The 14,490-nt window shown below is 45.0% G+C and overlaps 1 protein-coding gene across 1 annotated transcript in view; it reads right to left on the bottom strand.

The window, feature by feature from the left end:
- Positions 1–14,490, bottom strand: part of DIAPH1 (diaphanous related formin 1) — a 196,575-nt gene that overhangs the window by 27,940 nt on the left and 154,145 nt on the right. Inside the window, 6 exon segments of the mRNA XM_019506582.1 lie at positions 1,230–1,316; positions 7,322–7,457; positions 7,636–7,800; positions 9,268–9,392; positions 13,502–13,631; positions 13,788–14,027. Coding sequence (XP_019362127.1) covers positions 1,230–1,316; positions 7,322–7,457; positions 7,636–7,800; positions 9,268–9,392; positions 13,502–13,631; positions 13,788–14,027 — 883 coding nt within the window.

The raw sequence follows: 14,490 nt of genomic DNA, 5'->3' as shown, positions 1-14,490 counted from the left end.
CAGTTAGGACGATGTAGATACTACAGTGGTGAATGCAACAGCTTTCTCTATAAATACCTGACTCTACCTTCCTTAATAACTCTTCAGGCAGGACACATTTGCAATAATCACCTGACACGATTTTCATAGTTTCATAGTTTCTAGGGTCGGAAGGGACCTGAGAAGATCATCTAGTCCGACCCCCTGCCATGGCAGGAAAGAGTACTGGGGTCAAACGACCCCAGCAAGGTGTTCTTGTTCCTTGCTGCAAAGTTAAAACTGCACACAAATACAGGAGCTAAATGCCAACACTTAAAATAGGAATAGACACTTAATGCAGTAACAGTAGTCTCTCCAAAGAGCGCTAGATTAGATGGACAACAGGGTTACAGGTCTACTCCCCACATTTCTCAGTCTACTAAAAAATGAGTGGCCAACTGTATCATCTATGTGCTGTTCTTAGTCCTCACACTTTCCTATGGTACAATGCATCATTCCTGGCATTCTGCAGACATGTCATAATATTCCCTTCCTGTTGTTGTACACTTGGGAGGAAAAATCCTCTTCCTTTCCCCCTCCTTATAGGAAATTTTGATCTAAAGCTGCCTGTTCAAACAGCAGCTGGTGGCACAGGAAGATCACTTGAGTCATGTTGACTCTAGCGAACATGATCAGAAAGCATAGTGGATGTGTGATCGTGGAATCACACCCAGTCATAGATAGAAGATGATGAAGCACACACATTATGGCAAGATATAGCCCATAGGAAGACGAGCTACATCACAGAATTATGCTGACACATGCATTTGTCATTGCCTCCACCTTTCCCCATAGTCACACCTCTTTTGTCAGTCACATTAGCAAACATGGCTCTCTCCCCTTTCCTCATCTTTCCATGATTGTCAATCACTCTCTCATTTTACAGCAACTCTTTCTTCATTGTGTTGCCCTTCAGAAGTTAACATCTCCTTGCTCTTTCAAGTGTCTTTATCCCACTGGACTTTCCAGCTCCCTTCAGCCTTCAATTACTGATACTTTCCCCAATATCCTTTATAAAATGTTCATGTCCTCTGCTCTGGACTAAGCTGTTTCCTAAAGAACCTTGTGGCATTGGCCATAATTGGAGGCAGGTTGTGGAGCCACAAGGACCAATTGACCTGTTCTGACTGGACAAGTCCAATTCTTGTCCTCAGGGAGGAAAGATAGCCCATCAACTCCTGCTCTGAGGAAGTGTAGCAAATAACACTTACCTTGGCGTGGTCCTCTTTTTCTACGGAAAGCTGCTCCTGATTGCAGGGCCTCCAACAGACTGTCCATTACCCCCGTCTCATCACCCTCTGCAAGGAAACCAAGAAGTCATATGTAGACATGACAGACATGCATAGAACAAATTGCACCTCCAAACCTCCTAGGTACTCCAGATCACAGGGCAAAAGTCACACCTTTGTGACACCATCTCTTTTCCCACGAAGGAAGCAGACAAATAGTTCCTGTCCCTCCCCACTCCTCTGATAGCTGCAAGGAGCAAAGAAAGAACCACCTTTCTCCTCCCTCCACATACACATGTAGGGGGTAGGGGCAGAACACATGCAGATGGAGAAGTCCTATTTTTGCCTGCCCCACCATGAACTGGACAAGTTCTAGTTCATTGGCATGGCTCGCTTCTTGGATCTCTCGAGTGTATTTTAACAACCCTTGAAGCAAAATAACATTGGCCATTGTTGTCTCCCTGCCATACCTGTGGCAGGTTAAGGTGTTATACCTTGCGACTGTCAGGGATGACGGTGTAGTTTGACTAAAAGGTTATACAACAGTGAAATGGTTGTACAACAGTGAACCATCCCACAAATGTATGGGATGGTTTGGACAGGGTGATCCTGCCTCTGGCAGCAGTTGGACTGGATGGCCTCTGAAGGTCCCTTCGTCCTAATTTTCTATGATTTTTAAAGATACCTGGCACCAGCAGGGATGCCTCACTCTTCATGGAAGATGAGATGTGCAGGGATACAGAACTGCTTGGGAAGTGGATTGTATCATATGGGGGAAGGATAGGAACTGAGTTATGGATAACATTTGGCAGGTTTTCTAAGTTTACTTTTTTCTCAAAGGCTCCAGCTCCATTATTTTGCTGCTGACTGTGGATTTTGAGATTTTTCCTGCAACCCTGTCTCTTACACTTGCCATCCCTGCTCCCTGCATTCTCTTTGCCTGCTTGGCTCAGTTGTTTTCCTGGTTCTCTTCAAGAATAATTTCAGGTTATTAGTACAGTTCATTCCCTTCTAATCTCCTCGCCCTCCCTCTGTAGTGTTCGGATCACAAAGAAGATTATCCTGGCCTCAGCTGCTCTTCTTCCCTAGCAACAAGCATGTCACCATGTTCAAAGAGCATGTGCCAGCAGAAGCATACGCAGCACTTTTGTAACAGAGGCCATGAGACGGCACTGCCCCCTCCTGTCTAACAAGGTAGTCCTGGATCAAGGATCTAGGCAGCAGCAGGAACCTAAATTGCCTTTGACTTCTGCGTATAAGGATAAAGCATGTACAAAGTCCCACTTCCAACTGGAAGGGGTACTGCACCATGACATTCTACCTCATAGGCTTAAACAAAACAATATAAACCCAGCCACCCCTATCCTTCCCCACTGACAGAGCTCAGTGCAGGATAACAGGAGAGTTACCTTCCCTGCTCCCTCCCAATAAAGAGTGAAACAGAGCTCTTCCCTGCATCAGCCTGCTGAGTGAACTGGGAATCTGACTAGGTTCTGTAACCCATTTCACTCTAGGGCCGAATGACCCTGTAGGAATATGATTAAGTATAAGATCCCCACAGACAGATGCCCTTATACTAACCTACCTTACAGCTCTGCATACCAGGAGGGGGAAAAGGAGCTTGAGCAATTCCTATGTAGCCTGCCCTGAAATCAGTAAGGCACTGAAGGAGTTAACATTCTGAATGAACACTCAATGCAGACTGCAAACTAGTTTCCATAGCAACAGTTCCTGATGAAACCTAAATCTATAAAAATCACATCAGGACATCTGCCAGCATTTCCCCATGCTTCAGACTGTCTGCACACAATGCCACCTGCTGGCAGAAACAACTCAATAGCCCGACCTAAATTCTCAATACAACAGTCAGAGTCTGATAGTACTCAGGTTCCAGAAAACACAGACAATCCTATGCTAAGTTACAAATAAAAAATGGTGAAGCACTGTTATGTAGAGGTTCAAATACATGGCCACCTAGCCTCTAAAAGCTGATGGAAAAGTGATTGTGAGACTCTAGGATGTATAGGCAGGAGGGAGATAGGAGCACAAAAACACACAGCATTAGACACCAGGGATTGGGTGCATCCTAGGAAAAGAACAGCCCTGATCACTATGACTCAGCAACACAATTGCAGCCTGTCAGGGTGGCTGAGGTCCATTACCCACGCATCACCTCATGAGGGCCAGATGCTGAGCTCTCTGCTCTGAGGCCTTCAGTCAAAGTGAATCTTGCCTTGAACCTTTACATTCCAAGAATGTAGTGATGGGAACATCTTTCTACTATCAGCTACAGCTAGATTCTACTTTTCCAGTTCCCTACCAAGGTGCTTCTAGGCATGGCATAGGTATGGCATGGAAACTATGTTGCTGTGCAGTGCCTTTATCAGGGAGAAACAGGATGAGAGACTCAGGATGACTGACAAAACTATAGTACTGCTATTTACTGAACCCCAAGGTGATAAGATACGGTGCTGGATGAATGTTGCCTTGTTTAAGCTCAAACCAGACTGGAAAACAATAAAACTGGGATGTAGGAGAAGCATCCTGAGGAACTAACAGCTTCACATTGGCCCAGTTGCTCTAACACCCAACCTTTGCCCTTCCTTTATACACCACTCCCAAGGCCAAACATTCTGGGCTAGGCAACATGATATTTTTGATAAAGGGTCCCTACTTCTGCAATTTCCTCCTTCTTGAGACCCCATGTAGGATGGAGCATATTAGGTGACGCTCTACAGCTTGTCTGTTTAAGGTGATGGTGTCTGATGCTCTGCAACTTGTCTAAGGTGATGGGGTCTGAGCCAGCAGCTGTGAATAAAGGGCAGCAGTGATGTGTACAGCCAAAACAATTTCTAGGGACATGTACCATACAAACTCTCCGGACTCTCCAGATCTCTCCCTAGGGTATGGACTGATTATTGGGTCCTACTATATCTAGACTGAGTGGCTTGGATACATACCAATGAGCATGGGAACTTCTGCCCTCTAGAATTATTATGGAAGTTATTAATTTTTATAGGATCTTTTCCAGAAGCACACTGACATCATGCCCAGCCACTGAGTTGGGCATTCAAACCGTTTAGCTCTGGTATTAACTTGTTCTCCAATTCTAGAGTCATAAGCACACATACTAGAATTCTTGTCCTTTTTGTAGGATTTGCTGAACCACTGGGTTCTCAAGAAAAAGGCACATACAAATGCCTCTTGCTATCCAGGAAGAAAGCAGTAAGGTAAGCCCTGAGCACTGCCCTCCTTGCTTCCTATCACAATTTCCAGTGCTGGGAGGGGAAAGGGAAGGAGATGGCAGAGTGGCAAGAGCAGCAGCCCTGTAAAACGCTGGCAGCTGCAAGAGTCAAGAGAATCCAAAGAGGCCATGGCTGAAGCACATTCAAAAGAACATGCTCCTGTGAAGAACATGCTCCTGTTAAGTACTGACTATGATTGCTGGCACAATCTGCTGGACAAGCCTCCTTCTTCTACAAACTGGAATATACTTAGGGAAGAGATGAAAATTATGAACTTGGATGTTTGCTTATTGTATTTCCTCTACCCCCTACCTCTCAAAGGAGCTCCAACTGTGATGAATTCAATCATTCAGGTACTGCAATCCTTTCCCCCTGCCCAGGACAGCATACAGGCAGTGCCGCAACTCTGAAGCAAAGGTAGCAGATGGGAACTAAGGGACTAACCAAAAGGGAGTACCCTCTGTGCTTATAAGGAAACAGTACATAGAGCTTCTCTGGGCCTGCACAAGCAAATGGCCACGAAAAGAACCAAAAGCATCTGAGAAAAACAGAGCAGCCTGATGCTCCTAACTGCATCCCTGCACATTCATAGGCTCAAGCAGCCCAGAATCTCAGAGATGGGCATACTAGGAAAAGGAAAAAGAGAGAAAATGATATTTTTATAGATACAGCAGTTGGCTGAAAGCAGATGAAATGCTAAGCCAGGGAAGATACTGGAGTAGGGGGTCTTGCTTTCAGAAGAGGAGTGGGGACACAATTAATCTAGGTAGTCCCTGAATATGCACTTAGAAAAAATGGCAGATTTCTCTGGGGAAGGCCACCTTGAAACCTCCAGGGCCACAAGCTCATGTCCTCATTGGGACTGCAATGAGAATTTGGAGTCACTTCAACATAAGCTCTACAACAGCATTGTCTCTCTTTGTGAGCCAAAGGAACAGAAAGAATGCGAGAGCCTGTGGGGCATTTCACTGCATGCATATTCAAACAGCCAGCAGAAGGGGATAAGTTTCAGGAAATGAAAAAAGAGACAGGAAATCAACAGAGAGAGTGAGTAATTGAGTCCATATGTTGTAACAAAGGAATGTGCCTGGTAGCAGAGACCAGATTGTGCTTATAAATGAAGAATCTCCTGCTACGGTACAGAGCAGTGCACTCTTAGAGAGGAGATGCATTTTCAGCCGCAGCACCAAACAAAAGCCTTACATGAGTCTCTCATTTTGCAGACTAACAATTTTGGGCACAAAGTAAAAGTCTCCAGATTGAATAGCAAATTTGTTCAAAGTGAGGAAACCATAAGGTTGCTGTAAATAGCAAATAACTGCAAAGTCACTGATGTGTGCCTGGGGCTTGTGGTGGGCTTTTCAGTTCTGTACCTAGAGTGACAGTATATGTGAGAGGCCCAGTCATTAGACATGATAGCAGCTGTCATATATTTGAAAGGCTACCATCCGTTGCTTCACTGGGTAACACATAAAAGCAATGGGTTAAACTGCAGCAAAGCAGATTTAGATTAAACCTCGGAACTTCTTAAGTATCAGAACAGTAGGACAGTGGAACAAGCTGCCCAGGAAAGCTATGGAATCTCCTGCATTGGAGGTTTCAAGAAAAGGCTAGATAAGCATTTGTCTGGGATAGTTCAGGAATAGTGTATGTTGCATCTGTACAAGGGGTTGGACTAGATGAACCTTGAGGTCTCATATGATGTTATGATTCTATCACTATTAATACTTTTGAGTAATGGATAATGTAGTGAAGGGTTGAAGAAATGGCTAATTAAATTTTTAAGTGACAGATTTCAATCTAAAAGATACTAGCCTAACTACTGTATTACACAGCTAGGCAAGAAACTGGAAGATGGGAACAGCAATCAAAGGGATTTGAGATTCACATTAGTGTATTAGTACAAAGACAGGGAGGGCCTCAATTTATTTGTAGCAAAGGATGTCAAACACGTTCTTGACTGTGTCAAAAGAGACATCAGACATTAAAACATATTCCCAAAGCAGTGGTCCTCAAGTCATGGCCCAGTAAGCCCTTTCTGGTGCTTGAAAGACTAACATTTTCAGAGAACCAAGCATGACCGGTAGTAATAAGCAATGGTCTTGACACTTATTGCTCTTGTTCTTATTACAAAGTATCACCATAGTCTTTCTGAGGCTCCAGCTGCAGTTCTAGCTCCAGTTTGGGGTATTTATTTCACGTGCACACAATTCTGGAGAAGGCCCAGAAATCAGGAGGTTGATAGCTGAAAGGAAATGATGGAACTCTTAAGTCTAGGCTGTTTGGAGACTAGGAGAAGAGAGATAATCTTTTGCTGCATGTAATTAGAGTAAGATCAAAGTATCTCTCTAGAAAGGGAGAGAAAGTAAGAGATGAAAATCGGGCTCTTATGCAATTATCTCCTAGACATCCCAAGAGGGAGAGTGAAGAGGCAGAGCAAAAGACAGGAATGCCTTTCCCCACTACCGATATCATGTCATAAAATTTACCATATTTCACTAAGATGATAAACTCCTCAGATCAGGATCACCCTCTTTCACCTGTAAAGTAAGTTATTCTGCCTACCAAAATAAGTACATCATCATGATCTAATATTCTGTGCACATATTCCAAAGCTGCTGCTGCAAGCCCAGTTCACTTGGACGGAACCATTCTTTCTTGTTCTGCTCAGACAACTTGTCTGGGTGCTGCAATCTTTATCTGTCTCCATCAAGAACCCAACCTAGGATTATCAACCATTTCCCTTCACACTTGTATCTTAGGATTCCTGCTACTGTTACTGTTCCACACAAACCAGAAATCCTTTACTATCAGTTTGCCCTCTAGTACCTGCATTCATGTCTATCAGTTGCTCCCTCTTCTGCTGCTTTTCCAGTCGTTCCTTCTCAGCCTTCTCCTTGGCCAGCTTAGCTCGACGCATCTTTTCTTCTGTCTCACGCCGTTTCTGATTCTCTTTCATGGCTTGCTGCAAATAGCAGAGTAAACTGAGAAGTGGCTAATGAAGTAAAGGGCTATGTGGGGATATTTACAAAGAAGGTTACTTTCCTTGTGGAATAAGGTAAGAAAGGACAGTGCTAAAGCTGGGTGCACTGGAGGAACAGTCTGAGCCAAGAGGGAGAATGAGGAAAGAGTAACACACTCACCAGAAACATGTTCCTGAAGTTGTGCAAATCCAGAAAGAACTCCTCAATGGATATTTTCTTGGGGTCAAACAGGAAGTACTGGCCCAGTTCCTTAAAGAGGTTTTCCATGTTTGAATGCATCATTCGCAGCTTGTCATACTGCTCCTGGGCTTCCTTAACAAAATTGTGAGACCTGAGAGTCAAGGACAAGTCAGCTGCTTCATGGAAACACCAGGGATGAGGAAGAGTCCCTGTAAGCACCAGAACTATCTGTTTCACCAGTGCACTCTTTCCCAGTTTATCTGACTTCTTTAACAGCACAGGGAAATCCCCATCTCCACCAGCAGTAGTCATCCACATGTTCAGTTAGGTCACCTCTGCATTCTTTGTCAAGATTGGCACAAAAGTTCAACCCCTTTATTAAGGGCAGGAATTATGTGGGAATGTTCAGTACAGGTTAAGATCCATGTTAGAAATTAGCATGCTTCTAATAACCCACTTCACATACTAAATTATTCCGTGGCACATACCTGAGGGGCATTTCCTTACAAAATAAGGCTCTACAGTACCTCAGCACTCCTCCTTCCCTATGGCCCAAGCCATTACAACGCAGTCAGAGTCAACACACCTGCATCTCAGCGTTCACACAGCTCCCTAAGAACCTGTCTGGTTACCTGTAAACCTGCCTAACACCCTGTACTGTGCCAAGGGGTCTCCTTGATTGCGTATGAATGCACTGAAATGCAATGTATCTATATCTCAATTCTGTTCCCCTGAAGCCGTATGGGTATCTCTGCTCAAGCACATACCAAGTATTAAAGTTTCATCAGATTACAATGCACTGAGATTCCAGTGCCTCTGGCATTAGCTCCCTAAGACCTGGTAGCATATTGTCTCAGAAGCAAACTTCATCTTCTGTCACTGTGAATGGTACAAAAGGAATCCTATTGTCTATGGCATTATCTGCATACCAACTTCTACAGAAACTGCAAAAAAGCAACCATCTGTGGCATATTGTCAAATTCCAGGCCTATGATGCTGAAACACATTGGTACGTCCTCTGCCCATAGCATCTAAGGCTGCTTGTAGACATTAAACTACTCCCCCCCCAAAAAAAACAAAAACAAAAACAAAAACCCCAACAAAACCCAGTGCTTTATTTTCAATTCTGCACGTTCCCACACTGAGCTCTGTGAATGCCCAGAAGAGGAAGCACCTTAGTTGGACCTGATCTGCCTGATGTCTGTAAAGATCAGGTGCTTTAGTGGGGCTTTTGTGTGCTTTCATTGAACAGCTGATTGAATCAGCTTTAGCTAAAAGTGCCAAAAAGGCCCACTGAAGCGCCCAGTCTATACATATGCTACAGAGCCAGGTTGAAGCAATGCACAGTTGCTTCCTGTAAGGCACTTTTATTTATTTTTTTTTGCAAGCTGCCCAAATACCTGAAAGATTCCCAGATTCCCTATGGAAAAGGGTATTTCAATGCACACCACAGTTCTTCTTGGCCATACACAAACATTTGTCCCAATTCAAGGTCAGAGATACCTTGGCCCACAGGACCTAGCTACATATTAACTCTACAACTTTGCAGCACACTGCCATCACACATGCCTGTGTACAAATTCTTTTCTCTTAAAAAAAGAAAAAGGATATAGTCATTTTTTCCACAAATTTGTCCTTCTCATCTGTAGCAGCAGGGAAGTTCTCAACATCACGCTGCACATCTGAAATCTGTTTCCTCATCTGATCCAAATTTTTCTGTAAATTCTCAGCGGAGACTGAAAAAAAGAAAAGACACACAGACAAAAATAGGGCTAGCAGCTCTCAATGTATGCACTTGGTTTTAATCAGGGCTGTAGCAGCACTTATTCAACATCTAAGTGCTGGCACTATTTACACTGGTTCAGCCTAACCTAGTTTCAAACTAAGGCAATTTATACTCGTACCAAGATTTTTCACCACTGCTGACAAAGGCTGGTTCTGGGACCCTTGGCTGAATTTTCTGTTTCTGAAGGGCATATAAATTCAGGCAGAAGAAAACTTTAAACTAGGTTTGTCGAGGGACGGGGTTTCAGAAGACAGAGAAAACCTAGGCAAAGTGAACTACGAACCATGCACTGGGACAGTCCATGTAAGTACTAAGGGGCCTGATAGACATCAGGACAGGGGGGTTCCAAGGGCACCTATTGGGGGACTAAAGTGTCTCTGTACTAATGTTAGGAGCAAGGGAAACAAGCAGGAGGAACTCGCACTCCTGCTTGCAAACAAAGACTTCAACCTGGTTGGATTAACTGAAACCTGGTGGGACCCTACCCATGATTGGGCAGTAGGCATAGAGGGCTATAAGCTGTACAGACAAGCTAGTGGGGAAGAAGGGGAGTGGGGGGGGGAGGGAGGCATTGCTCTCTATGTTAAGGAGCAATGCAAGTCTTCTATAATCAAGATGGGATCAGCAGCGGAACAAACTGAAGTACTGCAAGTCAAAATATAAGGGGGTCGGGAGGAAAGAGACTTGGTAGTGGGGGTCTATTATAGACTGCGACACCAGAAGGAAGAGACAGACCTGGAATTCTCAAGGCAACTCTCACAGGCAGTACACTCAAGGGTTATGGTTGCCATGGGTGACCTAAACTACCCTGACATCTGCTGGGAGGAGCAATCGGCTAGATCTGACCGTTCATGTGGCTTCTTAACCTGCATACAGGACCTTCATTCATCTAACGCAGGAGGTATATAGTTCCACTAGGGGAGATGCCTTACTGGACTTGGTATATGCCACAAGGGATGAGCTGGTGGGAGGATCTGCAGATAGAGGGTAACCTAGGGGATAGTGACCACAAATTGTTAGAATTCACTATCTAGCAAAAGGTGGGAAACATAACTGGTAGGGCAAAAGTGCAAGATTTCAGAAATGCCAATTTCAATGAGCTCAGGAGGTCAGTAAGTGAGGTACTGAGGAACAAGAGCATTGGTGAGTTAAGAGTACAAGAAGGGCGGTCGTTTCTTAAGGGAACGATCATTAGGGCACAGAAGAGGACTATCCCACTGCACATCAAGGGGGGTAAAGGGGCCAAGAAACCCTCTTGGCTGAACAGGAAAATCCAGGAAAGCCTAGGGATGAAAAAAGATGCATACAAACAGTGGAAGCAGGGGGTAGCCAAAGAGGAATATACCTACAGGGCTTGTACTTGCAGGGAATCAGTTAGAAATGCCAACACAACAATGGAACTCAGGCTGGCAACAAAAATTGAAGACAACAAATAGTCCTCCTTTAAGGTATATAGGAAGCAAAAAGAAGGTGCATGGCAACGTAGGACACCCACAGGACAGACTAGGGCAATTGGTAAGATAGGAGGAACAAAGCCAAGCTCTTCAATAAGTTTTTTTTGTGTATTCCTGAACACGGATAAAGACACATCTCCCATTTGGACTACAGACAGGCACAAGAAAGATATCAGCCCACCAACAGTTAGCACCAACCTAGTGAAGGTGCACTTGGAGGGCTGGACATGTTCAAATTAGCAGGCCCAGATGATCTTCATCCAAGGGCACTGAAGGAATTGGCCAGTGTCATATCTGAACCACTGGCATGACTGTTTGAGCACACTCATGGTGCTCAGGACAGATCCCAGAGGACTAGAAAAGGGCCAATGTGGTCCCGAGTTTCAAGAAAGGGAGGAAGGAGGATCCAGGTAACTATAGGCTAGTGTCTCATCCCATTCTTATAAATAAACTAAGTGGTCACAGATGATTACATGGTCAGGTGGGTGGCAAATTGGCTTTTGGGATGCACCCAGAGAGTGGTGGATGGGTCAGTATTAACTTGGAAAGTTGTGGGCAGTGGAGTCCCCCAAGGTTTGGTCCTTGGACCAGTGCTGTTCAATATCTTCATCAGTGACTTGGATAAGGGGCGCGGAGAGCACTCTGTCCAAATTCACGGACAACACCAAATTATGGGGCAAGGTAAACACACTGGGGGGCAGGGAACGGATTCAGGAGGATTTGGACAGGTTGGAAAAGTGGGCAGAAAAGAATAAAATGCAAGTTAACAAAGACAAGTGCCAAGTGCTACACCTAGAGAGAAAGAATCATCAACACACTTACAGACTGGGGGATGATTTTCTAAGCAGCACAGCAGCAGAAAGGGATCTCAAAGTCGTAGTCGACTCCAAGATGAACATGAGTTGTCAATGTGACGAAGTGATAGGTTAAGCCAACCGCACTGTCATGTATTAGCAGGTGAATCACAAGCATATTCCCCTCTATGCAGCTTTGATTGGTGAGGCAGCAGCTGGAGTACTGCATCCAGTTTTACGTGCTGCACTTCAAGAGGGATGTGCATAACCTTGAGAGGATCCAGAGGAGGGCCTGCAGGTAAGGTCCTACAAGGAGAGATCAAGGGACCTGGACCTCTTCAGCCTCCACAATAGAAGGCTGAGAGGTGATCTCGTGGCCATCTACAAATTCATTCGGAGCAGGGGGGCTGCAGGCAGCAACGAACAGGAGATACTGTTTACCAGAGCGCCCCTTGGGGTAACTAGCAACAACAGCCACAAACTGACAGAGAGCAGATTTAGATTAGACATCAGAAAGAATTTTACAGTAAGGGTGACCAGAAACTGGAATGGGTTCCTAAGGGAGATGGTGGTCTCCCCTACCTTGAAGGTCTTTAAGAGGAGACTGGACAAGTACCTGGCTTGGTCATCTGACCCCAGCACTCTTTTCTGCCCAGGGCAGGGGGTCAGACTCGATGATCTACTGAAGTCCCTTCCAAGCTTAAAAATCTATCAAAACTTGACTCATCTTCTACATTCAATTGACAGAAGAGGTCTCCAGGATTCCACATATAGATCATTCCTTTTCCTCTCCAGCTAGGCAGAAGAAAGGGAAGATAAGCCAGATATTTGGCTCCATTGTAGTGAATCTGCACCACTCTTATGAAGCAGAGGAGCCAAGATCAGGTTATACAACTCCCTCCAGCATATGAGGAAACTCCAAGGTCACAGAATCAGCATACAGACTGTGACCCCTCTTCCTCTGCAGCCTGTGGCATGGGGTAGTTGACCAGACAGCCTCTGTACACCAGTGATCTCTGGTGGTTAGAACGGTCCCTATGGGAAAATGATAATTTGATACAGTTTAGAGAAATCTCAAAGCTGAAGCAACTGGAGACTTGCAAAGATAGCGTAGGGCTCCCCAGTCACATTACAGAATAAGGACATATGCTTCTTATAAAAATCTATTGTTTCAGAAGAGAGTTTGAGGGTTGAGAGGAAACATGATCAGAACCAAGGAAGGAGAAACTGGGAGGCAGGATAAGGAGTGCAGAACTGGGAGGGGGACAGGACTTCAGGCACTCTTGTAAAAGCTTTCATTCCTGCTCTTTGCAGGAAGGATACATCTGCAGTCCACATCCTGCTGTTTCTTCTCTTTCCTCTCTCCCTGGACAGTGACTCAATATAAGCAGCCTTCCATAACATGACAAAACAACAGTGGTGCTTCCTTCCAGCTGTCATTTATATTATTTAACACGATCTAGTTTAGGCCTAGCATTCTCTCCACATGGAGAGGGACTTTTCTCCTACCATACATTATAGAATTATCATCAACTGCTATGAACTAGCTTTGAATTCAGCAACAGTCCCTCAGCCAGAAGTCCCCCTGCCAAGAAACAAACTGAACTGTCTTTGTTTAAAATGATCCAGATTATCACTTTCAGCCACATCCAGCAGCCACCCTTCACTAGACAAAATAAGGAGACTAGGACTCTTATGTATCCATCTACCTTTCCACCTAACTAAGGACCACACCTTCTATGACCTTCCCCTGCTCCTTCCCCTCCTCTCCCCACCCCCAACACACGTGTGCACACTCTAGTGAAAGATACCTCTACTGGCTTTCTCCACATGGATGAAATCATCAGTAAACTTCAGCACTTCAGGATGCAACTGCTCACACTGCTCAGCCAGGAAGTGCAGCAGTGTCAACTTCTGATCATTGGACTTTGTATCTCGTAGCTGGAAATGAGAAAACTGACCATAAGAATAGGGTAATAAAGAGCACTTCAGATTAGCCAACAGTTGTTTACAGTTCCACATGAAGGTGAATGAAGGCTTCACTGGGAATAGACACCGAAGGAGCAATTCCTTATCCTGCCCATGGAAATCACTCACCTTGCAGAGAAAACTAATGTTGAAGCCAAAAGCACCACCATTCCTAGAGCCTGCATTCATGTAGTTGCCCAACAGTAGGATGAGCTCCAGCAGCTGGGAGAAGCTCTGGCTCTTGCGTACTTCCTCACAGGCTGCTGTTACTGAGACAATCTCAGGTTTGATGTTCTCCACCTGTTCATTAAATTGCAGCTTGAAGAGGATGGCATTGAGGCGGGGCCGCAGGCGGGAAACTGAGCTAATCTGAGAAGGGAAAGGGACAGGAACAGCGTCATACACAAGGGGAAAGGAAACCAAGATGATCTGAGAAAATAGGGAGGCAGGTAGGAAGACTACTTATCACTGATCCTTTGCAGTATCACCTTCCAAGTCCCAGAATCATTTAAGAGAAGTTAACCACTGAATGCACACATACAGACACACAATCAAACATTAGATGCATCTGACTGTTGTAATTGAAGCTGGTGACCCCATCTGACTGTTGTAATTGAAGCTGGGAACATGTCCAGTTCCATTCTGCATATCCAATAATTTAATCCAGTGGTACTCAACCTTTTTCCTCAGCAGGCCGGATGAACACCGGGCCAGATCTGCTGTCTGCGGGCCGGATCTTGTTGATGGTCCCAATCCGGTGCCTGGGGTGGGTGCACTGGGGCCCTATCTGGCTGCATGCAGGAGGATTGGGGGCAGCCTGTCCCTGTGGGGG

The sequence above is a fragment of the Gavialis gangeticus genome, unplaced genomic scaffold, assembly GCF_001723915.1.
Source record: "Gavialis gangeticus isolate Ggan-Ray unplaced genomic scaffold, GavGan_comp1, whole genome shotgun sequence".
NCBI classification, from domain to species: Eukaryota; Metazoa; Chordata; order Crocodylia; family Gavialidae; genus Gavialis; species Gavialis gangeticus.
This window is presented reverse-complemented; position numbering and strand designations above follow the sequence as displayed.